Source organism: Halichoerus grypus, chromosome 2 (assembly GCF_964656455.1).
Source record: "Halichoerus grypus chromosome 2, mHalGry1.hap1.1, whole genome shotgun sequence".
In the NCBI taxonomy this organism is placed as follows: Eukaryota; Metazoa; Chordata; class Mammalia; order Carnivora; family Phocidae; genus Halichoerus; species Halichoerus grypus.
In genome coordinates this window covers 103,552,870-103,576,680 of record NC_135713.1, presented here as the reverse complement: position 1 = coordinate 103,576,680, position 23,811 = coordinate 103,552,870, and the positions used below count along the sequence as shown (strand labels likewise).

Sequence of the window (23,811 nt, the reverse complement as noted above, 5' to 3'; positions counted from 1 at the left end):
AAATTACAGCCCAACTCCACTAAATAAGCTAAGGATATTCCATCCCATCGCACTAGAAGTAGAGATAATCAACCGGATTCTCAAAATAATGAATGACTGAAAACTACATTTCTGCCAGTTTCTGATTCAATAAATACACCGGCCCTGACCCCTGCAGATCTAGCCACAAATACTACATGTCTGTGGCCAAAGCCTCAACTCTGCTCTCTGCAAATATTGTACTTCTTAAGGGAGATTATAAAATTAAATGTTTAGGGGCACCTGGGTGGCTCAGTTGGTTAAGCATCTGCCTTCGGCTCAGGTCATGATCCCAGGGTCCTGGGATCGAGCCCCACATGGGGCTCCGTGCTCAGCCAAGAGCCTGCTTCTCTTTCTGCCCCTCTCCCTGCTAATGGTCTCTCTGTCTGAAATAAATAAAATTTTTTAAAAAAATTAAATGTTTAAAAATTCTCCTGTTTCTTGCTCTTACCTCAGTTCACTCTCCAAAGCACAAATCCAATTATATGCTCTTGTGATTAAAACAAAAACATCCTTCAATGGCTTGCTATTGTCTTCAAGATAAAAATTCAGACTCTAAATATGCTTACTATACCCTGCTAGGAAGGCTACGCTTACCTCTTCAGATTCATCTCTCCACACTCACATGCGGTATTCTCCGGTGCCAGCCCAGTGCCACACACAGTAAAGGCATAGGGATGCCACTTAGACCAGTAAAAAAACAGTAAAGGCATAGGGATGCCACTTAGACCAGCTTCAATCGAGGAGAACTCTATCCAGCAAATTATTTTGACCTTAGGTCAGAGATGTTTAAGCAGAGATGTCCCTCAGCTTGTTTTTATTTTTACTTCTTCCTTCTGCTTTATATAGCCTACATTTCATCTCTCTAGCCTTCTGATAAATATGTTTATCCATCTGACAGCTCCAGTTTTATTTAACTATCTAAAAAAATAAGAAATTTTAGGAAAGCAAGATGTAGCCATGATTATGTATATGATTAATAGGTATTAACTTAATTATAAGTGCTTCAGAGCATTCTTCAGAAATAATCATTGGTCTCTGCCCCCATAAAGGGTATATTTTTACATATTTTTTACAACACACTAAAATTCATTGGTAACAATTAGACATTGAATACGTAGTTCAGTCATAAAATTCATTTTTTTAGATGAAAGCATAGCTATAAACATCAAAATCCATCCCATTCATTCTCACAATAAATTATAGGTAGCTGGTAGAGCGGAAACTAAATCCTAGGCCTTCTGATCCACACTATAGCTCTTAGCATCAGCAAAAACAAAGTCATGAGAACACACAAGAAACACTAATTAATTATTAAAAAATAGGGGTGCCTGGGTAGCTCAGTTGTTAAGTGTCTGCCTTCGGCTCAGGTCATGATCCCAGGGTCCTAGGATCGAGCCCTGCATCGGGCTCCCTGCTCCGCGGGAAGCCTGCTTCTCCCTCTCCCACTCCCCCTGCTTGTGCTCCTGCTCTCGCTATCTCTCTCTCTGTCAAATAAATAAATAAATAATCTTAAAAAAAAATAAAATAAAAATAATTATTAAAAAATAAATTGAGATAAAATATGAAAAGAAGAGTACTTCTGACTTTAGGGAGATAGGCAAAAACATGTAGGATAGATAGGAAATTCAATTTTAGTATTTTAAGCTATGATTAGTTCTCCATACTGGCAACATTTAGGAAGATACTATTTCAGTGGACAATCCATTTTTTAGTAAAATTATTTCTCACTACTTTTCTTTATTGCAGGTAAATACCTATTTTTCCTATTCATTCATATAATCAAAATTTCACAATACTTTAAAATCTGACCAGAACATTTGGTGTGTGTTTTCACCTCAGTGGGATATAGGAGGTAATTTTTATGACAGATGCATTTATGCATTAGCTTTAGTGATCAATGATTAAAAAGCAAAAACATATTTTGCAGAGAAAAGTACTTGAAACCTCACCAGGGAAAACAATTTGGCTCTCACTTGTAAAGGATAGAAATGTTAACAGTTTGGGGTTAGACTGAGTTCTCTCCAGAGAGGTAGGTTTAATTCACTTGGTTATAGCACCAGAGTAGAACCTAGGAATAAGCCAGGTGATATCACCACTGTCTTCGAAAACAAAGCACAGTCCCCTGTAGGTAGGTTTTCCACCCTTTCCATCGCTCCCCCCCCATTCCTTCTTAGGTAATGCTACCTGAATGTAAGTCCTATAAAAGCAATTGAGTATGATGCCAGAGTAAGTACAAGAAACAGACCTTTTTCAGTGGCTACTCTGTGGGAGTCAAAAGAAACTATTCCAATACATCAAAAGAATGGCTTAGGATTGCTGGAGCCCATCCACAGTATGCAGCAATGCTTTTAAAAGTTATTTGCCAAGAGAGGGCAAAAAGAAAAAACCATTTAAGTCCAACATAGCATGGGTGATCCCAAGAGTGAAGCTAGATTATGGGAAATGGGAAAGCCGTGGCTTCATTAGTTTCACAAAAGATTGCTGAAGAGCCATTTTCCACCAAGGTAATTTGGCTTTTTTTTTTTCCTTTTGCCATAAACACCGGGTGGGTTTCACTGATGGGGAAAACGAAAAACGGTTCCTGGCTTTGGAACAATGGAAATTTTATATTAGAGCGGCCAGCAAAGAAAAGGAAAAGGTCAAAGGGTACATTCCTCTTGCTGCAACATGTTTTCACCAGTTGAACCTCACCCTTGTGATTAGCAGAGCTCAGACAGCTGATAGTTGGCAGTGGGGAAGGGGCAGAAAAAGGAGGGAAGTTTCCAGGGGCGTGTCAAAAGAATATTGTGTGAAATATTTGTAGCAGTTAACTAAAAAAGATCGAACATTCCCTGCTCAGCTGCTAGGACCTCCTCTTTTCATTAGTGGGAGGTACTCCTTTCCTCTAGGCTGAACAGGCTCCTTGTTCTCACTTTGGTCTCCATAGCTACTCAGACATTTATTTCACTTAATGTTATTTACTTTCGTTATTTTTAACCCATCTAGGGAAGAAGTGGACTTCCTAGAAGAGTAAGGAAATGGAAGTGTGAGAGTGGACCACTCCTTTGGAAAATAAATAGGCAAGACTGTATGGCATAAAACTTAGCTCCTTTTTCCTGAGAAAGACCCAAAGAATAAAGATGATGGTACAGACAGTGTTCAACTAGAATCTTTGCGATGATAATGGCAGCATTTCTTGACCTAGGCTTACCCCTGAACAGTTTTCTTGGGTTGCCTGTGGAGAGACAACAGCCACCAATGCTTTACTTTACTTGAAGCGGTAGTCCCAACACGTGCATACCACACCGCCCCCACCCCCCGCACTACTTCTTTCTCCTAAGCTTTGATTTAGCTATCTTTTTTAAATTTATTTTTAATTTTTTTAATTAATTAATTAATTTATTTATTTATTTTGAGAGAGCGTGCGCATGCGAGCTGCTGTGGGGGTTGGGGTGCGTGGGAGGAGGGGCAGAGGGAGAGGGAGAAAGAGAAGCTTAAGTAGGCTTCGCGCTCAGCGCAGAGCCCACACAGGCTTGATCTCATGCAGGGCTTGGTCTCACAAACCGGAGATCATGACCTGAGCTGAAATCAAGAGTCAGATGCTTAACCAACGGAGCCATCCAGGAGCCCCTGACTTAGCTATCTTGAAGGTAGCAGAAATGTGATTAAAACCCACCTAACTTACTCATGTTTCTTTTGGCAGCCTCCAGGAATGCCTAAGAGCCTCTCAGAGCTATTTGCGCAAGTCACCTCTAAGAGTGGATAGATGAGAATCAAAATTCTAGGGGTGCCTGGGTGGCTCCGTCGGTTAAGCATCTGACTCTTGATTTTGGCTCAGACCATGATCTCAGGGTCCTGAGATGGAGCCCCACGTAGGGCTTTGCACTAGGTGTGGAGCCTGCTTCTGATTCTCTCTCTTCCTCTCCCTCTGCCCTTCTCTGCCCCACTCGCACGCACGCGTGCACACTCTCTCACTCTCTAAAAACAAACAAACAAACAAGAATCAGAATTCGAAGGGCAGGGTAATTACAACCTATATGAGGTTGATTTCAGAAGAAAACTTTAAAATGGTATTTGAAATGGAAACATACAATAAACATACATATGCCATGTTTCTCAAGGTGATTATATTTGTTTTATGTTAAAATAAAAATATAATGACATACAAAAGTTTAGATCAAGAGATCAATGTGAAATCTGTGCATGTGATTTTAGTGTTTTCATGGCTGGCAGAAATTTCTTCTTGTTTCTGCTTATGAATTTAACTACTTTTTTCCACTTTTGGTAGAAAGATGATGCATATAAGGTTCTGTACTCAATCCTTATTATTATCTATTACTACTTTACTCAATCTTATTTTCCATTTATTCTTTAAAACAAACCCTCTTCCCCACCCTACTTTCACCATAAGATCTTTGTGTTTCTGTTCAGTTGTTCAATAAGTAACTGAATAAATAACTCTATCCTACCATCAGGAATATCTTCTCCAGTTTCTCTATTCTCTTCCCTATTTCATATCCCATATTCCAACATTCAGTTTAACTCCTATCAAGTAAAAAGCTCTCTGATCCTACCTCAGTCTATTCTGACCTTCTCAGCTCTAAATTTCTATATCACTTATACATTTATACCTCACAATCCACCATTTTATTTAACACTACCTTATATTATTCTCTAGTTGTTTCATGGACATTTACTTTCCCAAGCTTACAGGATTCCTTTGTATTATTCATAGTGCGTGTGTTTAGTTAGCACTGAATTAGACGTAGGGGCTTGACCTAAAACCCTAAAACTGTTGAAGGCAAATGTCAGGTCCTCCATTATGATTTTCCAATAACAAATTTGTCATCATTCTCAATATTTATGAACTTCTATGAGGGTCTTGGGCACTAAATTTCAGGTAGAATAATTACCAACATATGTACAACTCTGTAGAACGTCTATTCTTTATCAGTAGGTTTTATCTTCCAAATCAATTTAGGAGTTAATCCACCCACTTTTAAGGAACAGAAGAGTTCCTACTGTTTTCCATAACCATCCAGTGAATAATACCAAGAATATATCTACATTTGATTGAAACACAAAAGTTAGGTAGGCAGATGTAATTACTGAAGCTGGAGTTTGGCCAGGAAACTTGGAAGAACCCTCCCAATCCCACCACAGATTCCATAGGTAACCACAACTGGTCAGAATCTCCCATTTCCATGTACCATCTTAAACACAGTCCCTCTTTTAGGCCCCTGCCTCTAGTAAAATAAGGCCACTCTAGCAGTAAGATTCAGAGGGGGAAAAGTTACATCCAGGGGGTTCCTAAAGAACAATGTATGTCTTCTGTTTATTTATTTATTTATTTTTTACAAACTTATGAAGTCTACAGGAAATACCCAAAGCAAGTACCACAATGCTTCCAGCAGGAAATGCATCCTGTTTTGCTAAATTGGAAGAATGACCTTTAGTTATATAGCCAGGTACTCATTCTTTTTAATATTAACCAACACTACGGAAGAATTTAACTTTTCTTTGGGAAATGTGGAATGGTATGGTGTTTATATGTGTATGTCTCAGGCAGAATGAGGAGTCAAGAATTAACTCTACCCCTTACCTCATTTTTCATAAGACCATTTTTCTGAGTCCTTTGGATTGTTTTAGGCTCTTTTATACACATGTATGTCAGAAAAACATTTTCTTAGGTCTCCCTCACTGATCATATAAGCAAAGGTAATGATAAAATCTGAATTTGACTTTCTGGTATATTATAACCCTCAAATCCATGTTTCTTCCCCAGATGCAACAGAAGCAATTAAAACATATTTAGATATCTAATAAGTGATTAAAAATTGTAAATATTCATATGTATGAATTACGTAGTTAGGCTACAACATTATGTGGGGAAAAAAGATATATCACTAATTCTGAGCTTATTTTGCTGCTCAAGAATAGCAAAGAAGGAGAAAAACCACTTACGTGAGTACTCACTATTATATTTTTTCAAATTCACTTTAGGTTTGTTTTTAATCAAATTGATGTCTAGTTTCTCGTTGATTTCCCTAACCCCAAAAAACCTTACTTCCTGACAAGCAGCAATAAAAAAAACAGGACCAAATTTACTGTTATTGAGTCCTACTTGTTGAGTTCTAAGGCGTTCACATGCTTAGGTGTCTTTAGTATTAAATGCTTTGGATCTCAGAACACACAGCCTCAGGTTTCCTTACTTCTGACCAGTCCAAAGCCACCCACTGAGGTGGACATGACTGGTTGTTGCATGGCTCCTTTTCAATAGGCCGGTGTGTTAAACAACCACTGTAGTCCAGTGTCTCCTCCTCAGAAGGTCCAATCTTCCTGATGCAGAGCACTGCCCTGGTGCGCATTCCACCATCACAAGTCTTGCTACACTCCAACCAATCCCCAATGAACCACCTGCAGCAAGAAGTGGAAGAAACACAGAAAGACATTTCCTCAGTGTAGCCAGAGATTTTGAACTGAGTGAAAGCACTTTCATCAATGGACATTCTCTTCCTAAAAGAGCTGACATTTCAGTGTTGGTTGATGTGACAAATGACCAATGGAAGAGCTGCTAAGGAAAAGATAACACACTGTCAGCTGCCTTCCAAGTGTAGTGTGTGGGCTTTGGAGCAGACAGAAGTCAGGTCCAAACAAGTAATGCAACATATGTTCTTAACCACATTGATATCTCCCCTTTTCTAAATTAATTTTTAAAATGAAGATAACAATATAAATCATGACACTGTCATGAGGATTAAGTAATAAATATGAAGCTCCCGGTCATGTGCTGGTTAAGTGTTTAACAACTGGGTCTTTATGGGAGGGCAAGGGTCTTGATTTGTTGCATTTACCAATTTTTTGATGTGAATACCTATCACCAATTTCAACTTACATCCTTGACATGCTGAACATATCAAGAGAAGATATGCTAATAACGGGATTTCAGGAGCCAGTTAGCTTGCTTTAGGACACCACTGAAAGCTTCTAATTTTGTGTCTGATATTCAACAAACAAGAAACAGTAGCTTTATTTATTATCACATTGAGGCAGGTTCTCCTATAATCAAGGATTTTGTGCTAAAACCACATTAAAGGAGCTAGGGATTTGTTTTTTGATTTTCAGAAATGAATGTCAGGCTCTGCAGAAGATAGAAGGCCTTTACTATGCTTATGGGGCAGAGAGAGCCCAGGCATCCATCCTGAAGATGCAGGAGTCTTTAAACACCTGCACTAAGAGAAAAGTCTGAGCCAGCTCTGTGAAAATATGGAGGTCCCTTGTTTTGATCCCTCTGCTCCTGAAAACAGCTTCTAAGCAGCTAACGTGGGAAGAAACCGAAAACAAAATGAACATGTTTCATGTTTATAGGTGAACCACTCTTTTTCCCTAACGTCATCAATGAACTTTCATATATATGTAATTTCAGGCTGTGTATATGTATGTGCATGTGGGTATGTATGTGAAACTTCTGCAGAACTCACTCTCTGAGGCACATTATTTGGTCAAAAAGTGTGAATCAAGATACAAATCAGACCAATGAGAATTTGGCTTTAAAATTTTTCTATCTCCACTAGAGCAAAAGGGGACCTTTCCCTTCTTGTCACAAAAGTGCATAAAGATATAAGAGCTGCTGGTGGCCATGTGCCCTGTCAAGTGGAATTAGCTGATGTGAAAGAATGCAGAGGAGCTAGAGAGCCCTGATGGTGTTTGAGTCCTGGAGCCATTCCTTAAATGAGATCCACCGTTGCCCTTCCCTCAGCTTTGTTAAGTAAACCAACAAACCCACTTCTGTGCAGAAAGTAGCTAAAGTCGAAGTTGTGTTATTTCCAACCAGAGTACTGATTGATATATTATTGCATTTAATTTCATAAATATATGCTGAATGCCGACTATATTCAAGGCATTGCACTTGTTTTATAGAAGAGGAAGTAAGATTAGTGTGAGGAAAATGGTTCTCCAAAATCACGACAAGAGCAATGTTGTAACTAGGACTAGATCCCCCAGCAATTACTGTCTCCACTGAATTTCATTTTTAACTCTGCTAAATAGTAGGATCTAGGTCACAAGCATGAGGTCACAAGTCATTTTCTTCAATCCGTGATTATAAATTATGCAACTATCCTCAGTGGATATGCTCATACTCTTAGGTAAGAGACTCTCCAGACAGAAGAGTATGAAAGCTTAAGAACAAATTTCTCTAGTTAATTGTGCCAGTTTTATATGTGAGAGATAACATCACAGTGAAGTCAGAATCCTAGGTTCCGCATTTGAGCCTGTAGTTAGCCAAATAGGCAACAACCACCTTTGTTCACTATTATTTGTATTATCTTTAGTTATAGAGGGAAATCAGCTTTTAGAAATACTGTAATTAACCAATTTCTCAAACTTAGAATACATCTTTCCAAAACTTAAAAATTTTCAACCTAAAATTCACTTAAAGAATGATAATTTAATCCTGAGAATCTGATATTAATTTTTTTTTCTAAGTCATTTTCCAGAGGAGATTTAAAGTGATATTCATATTCTTTCCATTTTGTTTTCCACAGATGAACATGATCCCAAGTTGTTAGTACCATTTTTGGTAAAGAGGAAAATGTGTACTGAGAATAATAACTTGCATGCCAGCCATAGTGAAACTCTGATTCAATTCGCAACAGTGATTTCATCACCAAGATTAGGGGATAAAACAGAAATGTGTAGAACTCAGCCACAAAAAGTCCAGTCATACCACATCCAGCCATGATCTCATTAGGCCTCATAATGTAAGAGGGATGGAGGCCTTCAAATTAAACACAGGTGCCCAGAGTAACAGCAGTGATTCAGGAGGTGTTGCTGTTCTTTGCTGCACGAGGTCAGGTCCACCTCCGCCTTTTTATTCTTTGTCCTCTCCCTTATTGCCAACCATCTCTTAGTCTAGATGTATCAGTCTAGCATTTAATTTGGAATGTATGAAAGTAGAAGTATTAACCACCCTCCCAATTTCCCTTCTGACTTGAACTCTGATTTTAGTCCCTATTCCATCTTTATTGCTCACCAAATCATCCCTTCCCATGTCTCTCTAAAGGATTTAAATAGTTATTTAAATAGTTTTGCAATTTTGCCACTGCATCTACTCATCTCATTTTCTCTATTCCTCTGTCCAGTTTAAGACATACGACTTCCTTCACCTTCACTCTTCCCATTGTATTTGACCATCTGATGACCTTCTTCCTATTTACTCTAGATTTGGTGGTAAGAATATGAACACGAAAATTCTCTCTGGAAATATCAATGGCTGAATTGTTACAGTCTGAACAATACTAGGAATGCTTCTTTCTGAGCTCTTCCCCAGTGATCAAATTGTCTTCATCTTCACAAGTGTCTTCATATCCGTTAGACATTAACAACTAGTGGAATTCATGTTTGAGTGTCTGAAATAAGAGTGGTGTGTGCAGACTGTGTAATCTTGACCCATAGTGTCTGTACATTAATAGGACAAACAAGAATATTATTGGGGGCAGGGAACAAGGGAGACATTATAAAATATTTTCCCCAAACCTAGGTTAACCAGAATATGTTTGAAGAAAGAACCGAGCATAAAAGCAGGATATTATTTTTGCTTTTTAACTTAAAGGGAAATGGCAGAACATATGAAAATAAACTGATATTAGATGTTTGGATTAAAAAAGAGAGCTAGATTTCCCAGCCTTTGTCCTAGTGTCAAGCATCTAATTATCAATAAATGCAACATAGCAAAAATTTTTTTTTTAAGATTTTATTTATTTATTCATGAGAGACAGAGAGAGAGAGGCAGAGGGAGAAGCAGGCTCCCAAGGAGCAGGGAGCCTGATGCGGGACTCGATCCCAGAACCCTGGGATCATGACCTGAGCCAAAGGCAGATGCTTAACCATCTGAGCCACCCAGGCGCCCAACATAGCAAAATTTTTAAAAAATCTTCATAATCTCACAATAACATCTTTACTCAAAGAGAGATTCAAATACGCAACCTATTAATTACTTACGAAGATACTAGAACTTTGTTAGATTTTAAAATAGGTTTTAGAAAAAATTGCTAAACATTAAGTTGGTAAAAAAGAAAAGAAAATCTGCTCATTCCTCAGCTAATTGGAAAGTAAAACTAATATCAAGTATAAGCCTCTATGCCCTAGACATTTCACAGTTGAGATTTTTCTAAATTGAAAAAAAAATGAATTTAATAAACATCTCTGAAATTATAGCAATTAAGATTGTGGCAATGAAACAAGCAAGTACTAAGTATTGTAAGTATTTAGGTGCCACCAGACATTTGATTTGTAACTTACAATGTCAGTGATGTGTGTACAATGAGAAAACATCACCAGAGATTAGCATACTCTCATCATGATGGGAGGTGGCCTACATGATTTCTATGATTGTTCCCAGCTCTTAAATTCTGGAATTTTATAGAGGACTCTGATGAAACTTCCTCTAAACTCAAAATAACAGATTATAGTTGTCCTTGGGTGAGGTACAATGACTCAATATAATTGTTAAACATTATATCATAAAAGATACCATGAAATAAAACCTAACACCTGAGCAAAAATTTCTCCCCAGCCCAAGCATCCTTTAGCACTTTTGTTTATAACTCTCTTATTGTGCTTAACATGTTTTGCCTAAACTATAGTTATTTTTATATGTATTTACCCAATTACATTGTCCTTAGGCAAGGGAGCCATTTCTCCCAAAACACAATGCCTTTCACATTGCAGTTGCTTAAAAAAATGTTATTTAGTTCGTGGTCACAGTATTATCACAATGTATAATACTCTATTGTTTTCACCCCTCTTATTTTCACAACTTTAAAAACCACAGTATCATACAGGAATAATATTCACTATCCAAGAATTCTTCACATGAGGCCATATATAGAAACATTCTTGCCATAGAAAGATAGCATGGTCAAAACTGAACTCTTGGTCATTCTCTTTGGATTCCAGCTCAGCATTACTTCCTTTTCTCATGGTGGGGCACTAGCTTCTTATCAGTCATGGTCTTTAATATCAACCCCTCCCTTTTCCTTTTTCCAATTATTTAAGCCTTTGTCAGGAATCCCACCATTTTCACTCAATGCCTCTTGAATTCTTGTTTTTTTCCTGTCCCTAGTCACCTTACCATCTTGACTACTATACTGTTTCTCACAAAAGAGTTGCTGCTATGAGCACATTAATTTTTTCCCAGCAAGGCTTCCTCTGCCCTTCAAGGTCTTCCAAATAAACTTACTATTAATATTTCTCTACCAATGTCTCTTTCATCTATTCTTCCTAGTCCCATCATTTTCTTTATAAAGCACAAAGATAAATCTTACTGCCCTCTATTCTTCCATACCCTCCTTATAAAGTCTCCAATATGACTAAGAGACATTTGAAGTATTTCATTATTTAAAAAGATAATTTCTGATTTAAAAAATACCACTTGGAATTTTAATAATGGTACTGGGAATTTGAAAATAAATATAGATCCTTTCCTCAAAGTAGGCAAATATATTTCAAATAGATTAAAGTTTACATTAAAAAAAAAGAAGAAACTTTGAAAGTACAATCTTAGAGTGGATAAGGGCTTCCTAAACATTATACCTAAAAAAGAAATAAAGGTTTGATAGTTTTTCTATGTAATATTTTAAGACTTCTATAAGTAAAAATGGATCATAAAACCATAAATAATATGGAAAATATATGACAAACTAGGAAAAAATATTTGAAACAGGTAAAAGAATTAATATCCTTAATACATTAAGAGTTCACAGAAATCAGTAACAAAATGATAAACACTTCAGTAGAAAAATGGTATGGGTTAGGGCGCCTGGGTGGCTCAGTTGGTTAAGCGACTGCCTTCGGCTCAGGTCATGATCCTGGAGTCCCTGGATCGAGTCCCGCATCGGGGAGCCTGCTTCTCCCTCTGACCCTCCCCCATCTCATGTGCTCTCTCTCTCTCATTCTCTCTGTCTCAAATAAATAAATAAAATCTTTAAAAAAAAAAAAAATGGTATGGGTTAGGCCATGGAGGCGAAAAGCAAAAAGAAATAATACAAATGGCCACTGAACATAATTTTTCAATGTTCAGTCTCATCTGCAATCCAAGATATACAACATAAAACAACAATTAGGTATCAAGGCTTTTTTCCCCCATAACATAATCAAAGATTGTTTCTAATATAATAATATCCAGGGGTGCCTGGGTGGTGGCTCAGTCAGTTAAGTGTCCAACTATTGATTTTGGCTCAGGTCATGATCTCAGGGTTGTGAGATCAAGCCCTGCTTTGGGTTCACACTGTGCATGGAGCCTGCTGAAGAATCTCTCTTTTTCCCTTTCCCTCTGCCCCTTCCCCTACCCTGCTCACTCAGTCTCTCTAAAATTAAATTAAATTAAATTAAATTAAATTAAATTAAAATAAAATAAAAATAATAATATCCAGTGTAGCGCAGTTCAGGGAAATGACATTCTAATACACTGTTAGTGGGAATATACATTCATACATTATCTCTGGAGAACAATCTGACAATGTTTCACAGACTAAAATATATTTCCATTTGAACAAGGAATTTTATTCCCATTTATTTGCCATAAGAACATATAGAGAGCAAAGTTTTAATAGCAAAAATTGTTAATGCTGTGGTATCTTAAGGGATCAAAATCTAAGACACAGCCCAAATTGTTCAACAGTGGAAAACAAATTAATTAAGCAACGACATATCTACTAAATGTTATAGTAGATATTTAATGTTCAAAATAGTTTGGGAACTGGGGCGCCTGGGTGGCTCAGTTGTTAAGCGTCTGCCTTCGGCTCAGGTCATGATCCCAGGGTCCTGGGATTGAGCCCCGCATCGGGCTCCCTGCTCTGCGGGAGGCCTGCTTCTCCCTCTCCCACTCCCCCTGCTTGTGTTCCCTCTCTCGCTGTGTCTCTGTCAAATAAATAAATAAAATCTTTAAAAAAAAATATGTTGGGAACTAACTACAAAGCATCAGAAATAGTATAATACCATTTTGTTATATATACATGTCTATGTAAACATAGAAAAAAGACTGGATATAAATACTTCAAAATATTAACAGTGGTATTTTAAGTATTACAGGTATTTTTTATTTTCTTATTTTTACTTATCTGTGTTTTAAAAACTTGATGCTTTAATATGTATTACAAAAACAAATATGATTATCACATCATCATCTGAAAAAAAACTTATCTCCTTTCCTTTCTTCCACACTCATTTAAAGTATTATTGAATTCAGTAGTCTTTCAATGATTTTTATTTCTAGAAAACCAATGTCTACTGGGAATTTTATGATATACAACCACCATTCTGAAGAATTGAGATTTTCCTTTTCATAGTCTGAATTCAAAAGAATAAAAAAGAAATTAAAAAGGAACTAAGAAAAAATGGACTAATAAATAGTAATATTTTAAATATCTATTTTTAACTCTTTCTGAAAAAGTCAGCCCAAATTTTCTTTTTCATATTCTCTTTATCTCTCTTTTTCAAATTCCATCCTCTTGCCTCCAAACTTAAAAAAAGTTAATAAATAACTTTTTATTTTAGAATTACAAAAGGAAAGGAGATAGGAAACTTAATTTTAATTACGTATGTTAATTCAAATGTCAGTCACCCTTAAACTATATGTATACATATGTTTAGTATATACATATGTACACATACACATACACACACACACACACATACACACATGCACACATATATACAAAAACAATGTAATATCCAAGCCCACAATACATGGCATGGAATGACAAACCACTGCAATCTCAAAGGACGTTCAAATAGCATTTAAGCTGAAACAAATAAAAAAGTTGAAGCTAAAATAGAACAGCTGTGACCAGGACCACTCAGAGGTCTTAAATGGCTGATCAAATACCAAACATAATACTTAAAATCCTGAGTGTCAGGAAATTAACTTGATGAGTTGAGATGTACAATTATATGAAAATAATACTGAAAGTTACTGGAAATACGGGAAGGAACAAAATTTTGCCCATGGTTTTTATGCAGCTTTTAGAATTTATATAGTTTTCCCATTTCTTTTGAATTAAATGTATAAAAATAATTGGCAGAAAGGAGAAAAATTTTTTAAAAATCAAATGTCTTTGTAATACATATCATACATGTAATACATGTCATATTTCTATACTTTCCCGTGTCTGGATTTTAAGAAATTAGTTACATAATGATCACATTTTGAAAAGAAGAAACATGAAATTTTAGAAGTCCTAAAATAGGGCGCCTGGGTGGCTCAGTCATTAAGCGTCTGCCTTCAGCTCAGGTCATGATCCCAGGGTCCTGGGATGGAGCCCCACCTCAGGCTCCCTGCTCAGCGGGGAGTCTGCTTCTCTCTCTTCCTCTGCCCTTCCCCCCTGCTTGTGCTTGTGCTCTTTTACTCTCTCTCGTGCATGCACACATTCTCTCTCTCAAATAAATAAATAACATCTTAAAAAAAATAAAGGTCCTAGAAGAAAAACTTCTTTCACTCTAGATTTCTTGTGCTCCCTGTTTGGTAGTCACTGGCCTAAACTGTTTCAAGAGACTAGCAGTGAATATCTCCCTTTAAGATTCAAATACCTGGACAGACACTGACTTTGGGAAATGAAAGTTGATAAGGCATTATTGTATTGAAACAAAGATAATGAACACATCTTGCTTTAACCACATTAGGGACCTAAATCCTTTATCGTGATTCCTCTGTTGTTTCTGCATGTACAGCTTTCCTCTTCAGTTCTAAGAACTTGAGATATATAAATCCATTTGCATACTCTTTTTCCTTATTAATTTCAAGTTGGGATAATTAGTTAACCAAGGAGATAATGGTTACCCTGATTTCTCAAACAAGGATGAAATGCCATTCACACATGTTCTGTCTTGCAGTTGTCAAACAGGCAAAAGCCCTACAAAGATCATGATCAACTCGGTATCTTTGTCTTCAGCATCTTTGTCTTTTCTCATGTAATCACTGCCTTTTTTCTTTTTAATTTTTTTAAACGTAATCTCTACGCCCAATGTGGGGCTTGAACTCATGACCCTGAGATCAAGAGCTGCATGCTCTACCAACTGAGTCAGCCAGGGGCCCTTAATCATGCTTTTTGCTCAGCCCAGAAATCTTTCTGTTCTTACAGATTATAAAGTGTGACTCACTGACAGCAGGTCCATATTGTTAAATTTAAATTTTTTAAAAAGTCATCATTAAGATGAATGGGCTGTAAGCTTGTGCCTCCCTTTACAGTGAGCTGTAACTGCTACATTAATCAACAGAATGAGACTAAAGTCCACCTCTATGCCTGTGCCCAGCACCCAGAAGATAGGATGACTTAGGGTGACAGAACTTAAAACTGGGTCAGCAAATTAAAGCTCTGATATTCCATTACAGAATGTTTCCAAAACATATTAAGAGTCTTTAGACCTTTAGGATAAATATCTGGAAAAGATACGACTGCACACCAATTTACTGTGTTTTACTGAATTTAAGATACCATTATTTAAAAAAAGATACCATTATTTTATAGACCATAAAAAAGATAAAAATAATGCTGATTATTATTGTAAGTAACACACTATCAATTGCAAGATGAATCTCAATCTCCAAGATGAAATCTGATAATTTCCAGCATTATGCCAGGATCAATCTACTGAAGTTCCTGCTTTAAAGGAATTAATAACTAAAACCTATGGATAAATAAGAATCTTTGCTCGTGAGAGGGATATCAAAATTCTACCCTCCAAAATGCTTTATCCCCCTTTCCTTATATATGAATATGTTTCCAAATATGAATAGCTAAGTGTTTTTCTCTTAAAGAAAATAATTCTCACTTCTTACTCTTACTTACTCAGGTGGGCAGGGCTCAGTGTTGCAGGCTCTTTGATTTTCAGGTGGCTTACTCTCAGGGTCACAGTAATTGTTCTGGACAATAGAGTTGTCATCCAATCTTTTACAGACCACCTCCTGTCTTTGGACACCTTGAGAAAAGGAGGACATCATTAATTAAAGAGTAGTTTACTTTCCAATAAGTTAGGTATGCATAGCTTTCCTCTGGGGAATCAACCTCACTGGATCGCTGCTGTCTTATCTGTTCCAGAAACACTTGACTGCTTCTCTAAAAAGGAGAGAAGTCCTGGTCATTATACTGCAATTTTAGGCAAAATTATTGTTCTTATATTTAGAAACATAACTGTTTTCAAGTTCAGAAAAGAAACTATTGGTAATTTTAAACAATTAGTATTCCCATTTGTATATTCTTCTTCGTGCTTACCTTAAAAAAAAAAACAACAAAAAACTTCATCTTCCCAAAATATCATCAGATAAAATGTATGAATATACATTTCAATGCAAAATAATCATTATATATCTATTTAAAAATAAGACAATAGGGACAAATTTATTTTTTGATATTTTGTAGGACAAATTCCATCAATTTAATCTTTGTTAGGAACATATCACATTCACACATTTCATTCTTTTTCTTCCATTTATAGATTTATTTTTCTAAAAGCCCACAAAGTCTAGAATTTAGAGATTGCAGTAGGCCTCTTTTAGACTGCATTAGTCTGTTTGCTTTAACCGAGCTGGCCCCCTGTTGATTACACCACTGTCAAACAGATATATATATATTCCTTGAAATAATAACTCAGAAGATTATTACCTCAGTCTTAAAAATTAGTCTGTGTGACCTGTTTGCCACTGCTAAAAAATTCTCATTATAAAATTTGCAAAATTCTATACATATGTTTATTATTTATTGGCAAAGATATCCACCACAACTTGCTCACATTTCACAAAATACAAAGACACACACAAACACACTGTTATTTGTAAACATCCCTGAGTGAGTAGACCTTAAGCCGTCTCATTTTTTCTTTAGTGTCAAGGAATCTAAAGAAGCAAAGCCAGGTATACCAAGGTATCAGAAAAAGAGTAAAACTAAAAACAATGCTATATGTTTCAGATCATATAGAGGTAGCAGGTTACTCCTGGAGTTGGAAATAAAAGCATAAACTACCCCCCTATTTCCTCACCCCATCTCTATAACCAGGTACGTTAAATTTTCCGGACAGAGTTATAAAAACAACATTAGCAATATCCAGGAAACCACAGCTTCACACCTAGCTAGCCCCACACAAACCCACAGTTTTACTTTTTTTTTTCTTTTCAGCTGCTTTTAATAGTACCCTAAAGAAAAGACTTTAATCTCAAATTAGGGAAATCAATGTGCACTAGGATCATTCAGTAAAGAAAACTGTCATATACCAGTGCTTCCCCCAATGTCCTTTTAAGAGTCATGGATATTCTGGAGGTAGGGGTGCCTCAGATATCATGCTATGCATACTTTTAACTAAAGCAAGATAGGGGAATCTAGGACTCTGATTGAGAAAATTATTAAGTCCTGTAGCCTCCATGGTGGTGGTGAGCAGTTGAAGAAGTTATATTTTACTATTTGCAGTGACCCAAGACTTTTACTAATCTCTTTCAATAAATTTTTAGGTTTTCCTAAATTTAGGGGTCTAAAACATAGCCAACAACTTACTGGCAAAATATCTTAGAATATGTGTTGTATTCATTCCCTCCTAACCCCTAGAATAGGCCAAATCTCAGTTTATGTGACAACAGTTTGGAATTTTTTAACCATTAAACTTTAGATTTTTGAGGGAAGAATGATTCACATCAAGCATAGCTGTGATCCATTCACAGATGTTTCACAATATTCATCAGATATCTCTCCATTGTGTCATTCCAGTGGGCAGATAACTAAGTCCATGTGATCCACCTAGACAAAAATCTCTACCATTAGTCATAGGATTCAACTACCAATTGCCACAGTGGCTCAGAATATTTATTCACCCAGTTCAATATGTTGTTCCTATCAGGGAGAGCAGGGGATTATTTCTGTAAGTTAACATAGTCATTTTTTAAAAGTCATTCAAATATGATTATACTTGGAGAGGGAGACTCAAACCACCCACTTACACAGAGGACTTACACAACTTTACCCATCTTTGATAATTATATTTAATAATAAAAAAATCTGATTACATTTGCAATAAGAAAGTTGTCATTCAATTTAATAACTTGGTTGTTTTTCAGGAAAGAATAAACATTTTCAGCACTATAAAATGGAACTGATGTTACTTTGCATCAGTGTCAGAAACATCAGTTATTTCTACAGGTTAAGACAAAATTCTACTTCTTTTAAATTAACGCTAGAAATGTCATTTGGTTATAATTACATTCGTTTTTTAAAAGTAGCCTTTAATGTAAAAGCAAGGCCTCTGCAATTTGAAGCGCAGGTGAGAAATTAGTTATTAGAGGTGAGATTTATATTTGATCCTAAGATAAATTCTAACCATGTATGTATCTTGAAAAACTTAACTACATAACATTTATTGTTGAAAATTTGGAAAGTAAATAAAATCACAAGGAACAAAATAAAAAATATCCATAATCTCATATCTTTGTTCTGGATCTTTATTTTTAAGGCTATTTTGCTTTTTGGTGGGATCCAGTAATTAGTTTAAAATTACACAGTACACAAACTGAACATGCCACTGAAATGTGGTTGACAAGTCATTCATTCATTCATTCATTCACTCATTCAACAGAGAATAGTCACTATAAGGAACTGTGCTTCTTAAGAGATAGATACCAAGTGCTAAGAATTACAAATTGACTTAATTTTGGTCATGCCTTCCAGACTTCTTAAAAACTAGGAATTAGGACATTTTCGGGTTCACTTCAGTTTCATAAAATTTCAGAACACTAATTTTTATGAAGTAAAAATTAAAGTCCTTGAATAAACAGCTGAAATTACTCTATATTTCATGAAGATGCATTTTCCCTTGCATTCATCTTTTATTAATTTTCTTCTAAAATGTTCTATTAGACAGTGTGGTATTTCACACTCAAGAACTGACTATACCAGTAATCTATTCCACATCTTCTGACAATGCTGATCTATCTCCCTCCAACAGCATAAAAGTCCCCTTCCAACTTTTACCCCCACACTTGGCAGATTCACAGATTTTTTTTCTTTTTCTTTTTAAATCAGTAGCAACAGGGTAACTCTAAACCAATGCACCTAACTTAGGATGGATTTTGAAACACATACTTTGGCACTAAGGAAAATGCAGCTTTTAGCTTTAGAAAGTAGAAAATACAGATCAAGTAGAAATAATCTAAACTAAGTCAAAAAGAAAAATGATTGAATTTAGAATCTTTTTATATGATTAAGCTTCTTATATACAGCTTCTTTTAAAGTAATCTGTAAAACAAAATAAATCTTGTAAAGTAATCTGTAAAACATTGCTAAGAAGTTGATTCAAAGCCTGTTGGGAATAATTACATCCAGTTACAAAAAATCACTATGTTTTCAAATCTAAAGACTTACAGTTTATAACTAAAAACATAAAATGTGCACATGGCCAGTCAGAGATGCCTAATCAAAAACAAAATGCTAATAACTCAGTGTCCATGTCCCCTGGAGATATGCAGATGTTCTGCAGAATTTAATTGGTCAAATTTAAAACCATACTAATTGCATTTTATTCTTAAACATCTGAAGTTACTGGCATGCAAATTCTATACCTGTTTTTTTATTTAATGTAATCCCTCTTCCACGGTTAAAAAAATTAATGGAGTCATATCATGAAATTTAAGTACAAAGATGTCATTACCAATACATATTTACTTAAAACTCTCCAAAATGGGTGGATCCTGTTTAGAGATTTTTAATTTGCTTATCGAAGAATCAAATATGATGGCTCTTAACATGGAAACATAACCCTTACTTTTAGTCTCTAAGTTTAAATTTATCAGATCTTATATTTAATATTTAACTTTCAGCCAACAGTTAAAAGTTACAGATGTCCTGTGCACCTGGGTGGCTCATTCGGTTGAGTGACTGGCTGTTGGTTTCAGCTCAGGTCATGATCTCAGGCTTGTGAGTTCGATCCCCACGACAGGCTCCATGCTCAGCTCGGAGTCGGCTTCCCCTCTCCCTCTAACTCTGCCCCTCCCCCCATTTATGCTCTCTCTCTCTCTCTCTCTCAAATAAATAATCTTTAAAAGAAAAGTTACAGATGATCTATTTTCCTACCAAAGGTTCTCTTGTCTAGTGAGAGGAAGGAGAACCCAACTTGCATCACTGCTCTAGCTGTATCTCAGGAAATGGCTTTAAGCATTTTGAAAGAACATATACCCCAGGAAAGTTATTACGAAGTCCAGCAAACTGCAAGTCAGTCCAGATGGAATCCTTTATCCACTGTGCTTATCCTAGGAGATGGTGATGGTTCAACTGAAGACCACAGGATCTTCTGCTCAGCAGCCACATTCCTAGGGCCAATCCTGAGGGAAGGCTCCAGAGACTATAGTGCCTCTCAATTTCTTCTCCTCCTTTTCAATCCCTTCTCTATTCCCCTTATAGGTTGATCAATGTTCTCATATCCCACTTCTTTCTTCTTTCAGAAAATTAAGTAATATTTATAAACTCATTTGTAACAATATTTGGCAATATATTGCCTTTCACAGAATAGTTGATCATTTTAAAAGTAGAGAGGAGGGCACTCGATGCACATAAATTACCACCTGAATTTCACTTGAAAGAGTGACATCTGTTAAACCAAGAGTGAGCAGGAGAAAGACCTTCTAGGTCTTTTCAAATCTACTCCTAAGACTCAGGATTCCGGTCTTACACCATTCAGTTGGTAAGTAAGCAGTCTATAACCATATGTGAGTGAGTCAATAATGAAAAGAGAGGTATAAAGAGGGGTATAAATGCATCCTTGGGATTAATGGGCTAAACAACATCTAGGGTAATTTAACCTAGCAGCATAGCACATCACATCTACCCAAGAAACAGTTTTCTGAAGAGGAAATGGGGAGAAAAAAGCCAAAAAGTTAGAGCTTATACTACTTATGTGGTTGGTGGCTAAGACAACAATTTGCTTAACCCCAGCATCTAAAGTAGCTAGCAACCAAGACAACACTCTATAAAACCATAATATGTAGAGCATATAGCTAGCAATATTAATTTAAATCTTCACCGTAGATAGCATCTAAAGAGCAACAAGTGCCCAGGAAAAAAAAAAAGTCTCTTTGCTCTGCCTCTAACTGATGGACTCGGCTATTGTGCTGTGTGATTATTGGCCAGACACATGCATTTGCAGGGCAGAGAAAAGTCCATCTGCCTTGGATCTAACAGCTGGCACCCAGTGTACCAATCAGCTCCATCCACACGCTTTCTTCTTCTGCATCGCCTCCTGCTAGTTTTTATCTTTCAAAGGCTTCCTTTCTCTGTCTTTCCCAGAAGACACTTCTGCCCTAAGCAAAACTAGATGTTCCAAGGAAACACAGGATTATATACATACATAGCAAAAAAAAAAAGTGCAGCTCTAAAATATTGTATTTTTCTACAGCAACTGTGTCTAGTGACAGTAAGGTAGGGAGGGTCATACATATACTGCATTTATTTGAAATCATACTATCCCAAGAGGGAATTTTTCCTTTTCTTTTCTTTTTTTAAGATTTTATTTATTTATTTGAGAGTAAGAGAGAGAGAGACAGTGGTGGGGGGAGGCAGAGGGCGAGGGAGAAAGAGAATCTCAAGCCTCATGTAGGGCTGGATCTCATGACTGGGAGATTGTGACCCACACCAAAACCAAGAGTCAGATACCTAACTAACTGAGCCACACAGGCACCCCTCCTTAGAGGGGTTTTCTACCACTCATTAGATATTAATAGGAATGTCTTCCATGGAAAGTGTCTAACTAAATCAAAGGTTCCCTTTATTTAAAAGACTGTATTTTCAAGTAATTTCTACACCCAATGTGGGGCTCAAACTTATGGCCCCAAGATCAAGAGTCACATGCTCTACCAACTGAGCCAGCCAGGTGCCCAGAAACTTTTCTTTCTTTCTTTCTTTTTTCTTTTTTTAAAGATTTTATTTATTTATTTGAGAGAGAGAGAGCATGAGCAGGAAGAGGGGCAAAGGGAGAGGGAGAGGTGGAAGCAGACTCCCCCCGAACGAGGAGCCCCACACAGGGCTCAATGCCAGGACCCTGAGATCATGACCTGAGGTGAAGTCATAGGCTTAACTGACTAAACCACCTAGGAGCCCCCGAAGCTTTTCTTCTAATTATATACAACACTTTCTTAGAACCAAAGAGCAAATATTTCAGATTTGAGTTATAAAAAACTGTATAGCTTATTAATTTCCTCAAGTAAAAACAATGGGAATAATAATATCAGAAAGTCTTATAAAATAGGGATGATTACTGCCATTTAAAAAGGCTTAATTTTTTTCCAAAAGCATTTTAAACATAATACCTTGTAAAGATGCATAATGTTATGACTGTTAAAATGCTATTTAGGACAAAATATTTGTGAAGTGAAACAGGACCTGTGACACACAAATCATTAATACAACAGGAATGCACTTAAATTTCGCTTTCAGCCTTACCCAAGTTTTTCAGCAAGTGAACATGTGTGCAGGCCCTGATCATGTTAGGGAAGAATATAATCTCTAAAGCAATAGAAATGAGATGAAACAGGGAGGAAAACAGCACTAGGGGAAATGTCTGGGGTCAGTGGAGACTTCTTGCCTTCAGCTATACATCTTGCCATTAGAGAAAATGCAAGCCACAATATGCAGGAGTAAATAGTAAAAAAATCAGGCTACCACACCAAACATTCATATGTAAGACTTTGTACAAGAAGTTAGAAAGCTTAAATAATATTGAAAATACACAGGAGAATTCCAAAAACAATTTTAAGTGTATTACATAAGGGAAGCCACGTGCTTAAGTAAAAAGATAAATAGAAACAATTATTATAGACAAATAAATGAGCAAACATAGCCTCCAGAAGTGTGAACCAACCAAGAACATGAGTTTGCCTAGAGCAGTTGCTCCTCTCCAGGGCATACGGTATGAGAACTGAGCCAGTGCCATTGAGGGCTACAGAGACGAGGCTATCCAGAGCTGTGATGTTCACAGGTGCCTTGCTGTGATGCCTGGCACAGCTACACCCATCTATTATAGGGGACTCTTACTTCCCAACATTGAAAATGACCTGAAAGAAGGGGATGTGGGAGAAAGTGAATAGGGGAAAGCCATGGTCAGTGCAATGATAGACCTTGTCTAGTCCTACAAGTATTTTATATTTCAAAGACCAAAGAGAAAATCTGAGAACAGCAAACACAGATGAATGCAAATCTTTATTTTTCTAAACTCAAGTCACTTTTTACAAGGGGCTTGCATTATTAAAAATATCACAGTGATCTATTTTACATCTAAGTTGGTGTATACAGGAATCAAATGTAAAATGACTCTCATAGTTTCAAACAATAGTACATTGTGTTACTTCAAACAGAAATGATCTTTTATAGGGAATTTTCCTTAAAAACTAATTATATAACTATATTTCTTCAAAGGGAAATAAATGGCAATGAGTAAAGTGCTTTTAATTATTCAAACTAAAATTTCCATCTGTTATCTTTTATTTAACCTTGAAAGTAACTTTTGGATGGTAAGTCCTAAATCAAAGAGAAGCAAACTTTGTTATAAGATTTGACCTTTTTATGTCTTTCATACTTAATTTCAATCAAGTCTACTTTGAATCTTGAAAAACAACTGGATTTTGTTTTCCTCTCTCTGCTCCATTTTGGGACTCCTCTACTGTGAACTTGTATCAAAGTTAGAGTGTATAAGTCCTTTATAGCTGCAATACATATTACATATTATTATTATGTCTATAAAAGTCAACTCTGAAAACACTTGTTTGTTTGAAGCACATTCTGTTAG

At 36.3% G+C, this 23,811-nt stretch overlaps 1 protein-coding gene across 1 annotated transcript in view; it reads right to left on the bottom strand.

The window, feature by feature from the left end:
* ADAMTS6 (ADAM metallopeptidase with thrombospondin type 1 motif 6) overlaps window positions 1-23,811 on the bottom strand; it is a 295,911-nt gene that overhangs the window by 20,959 nt on the left and 251,141 nt on the right. The window contains exons 21-22 of the mRNA XM_036117447.2: window positions 15,849-15,978; window positions 6,213-6,417 (exon numbers count right to left, since the gene is read on the bottom strand). Coding sequence (XP_035973340.2) covers window positions 6,213-6,417; window positions 15,849-15,978 — 335 coding nt within the window. The remainder of the gene's footprint in view (window positions 1-6,212; window positions 6,418-15,848; window positions 15,979-23,811) is intronic.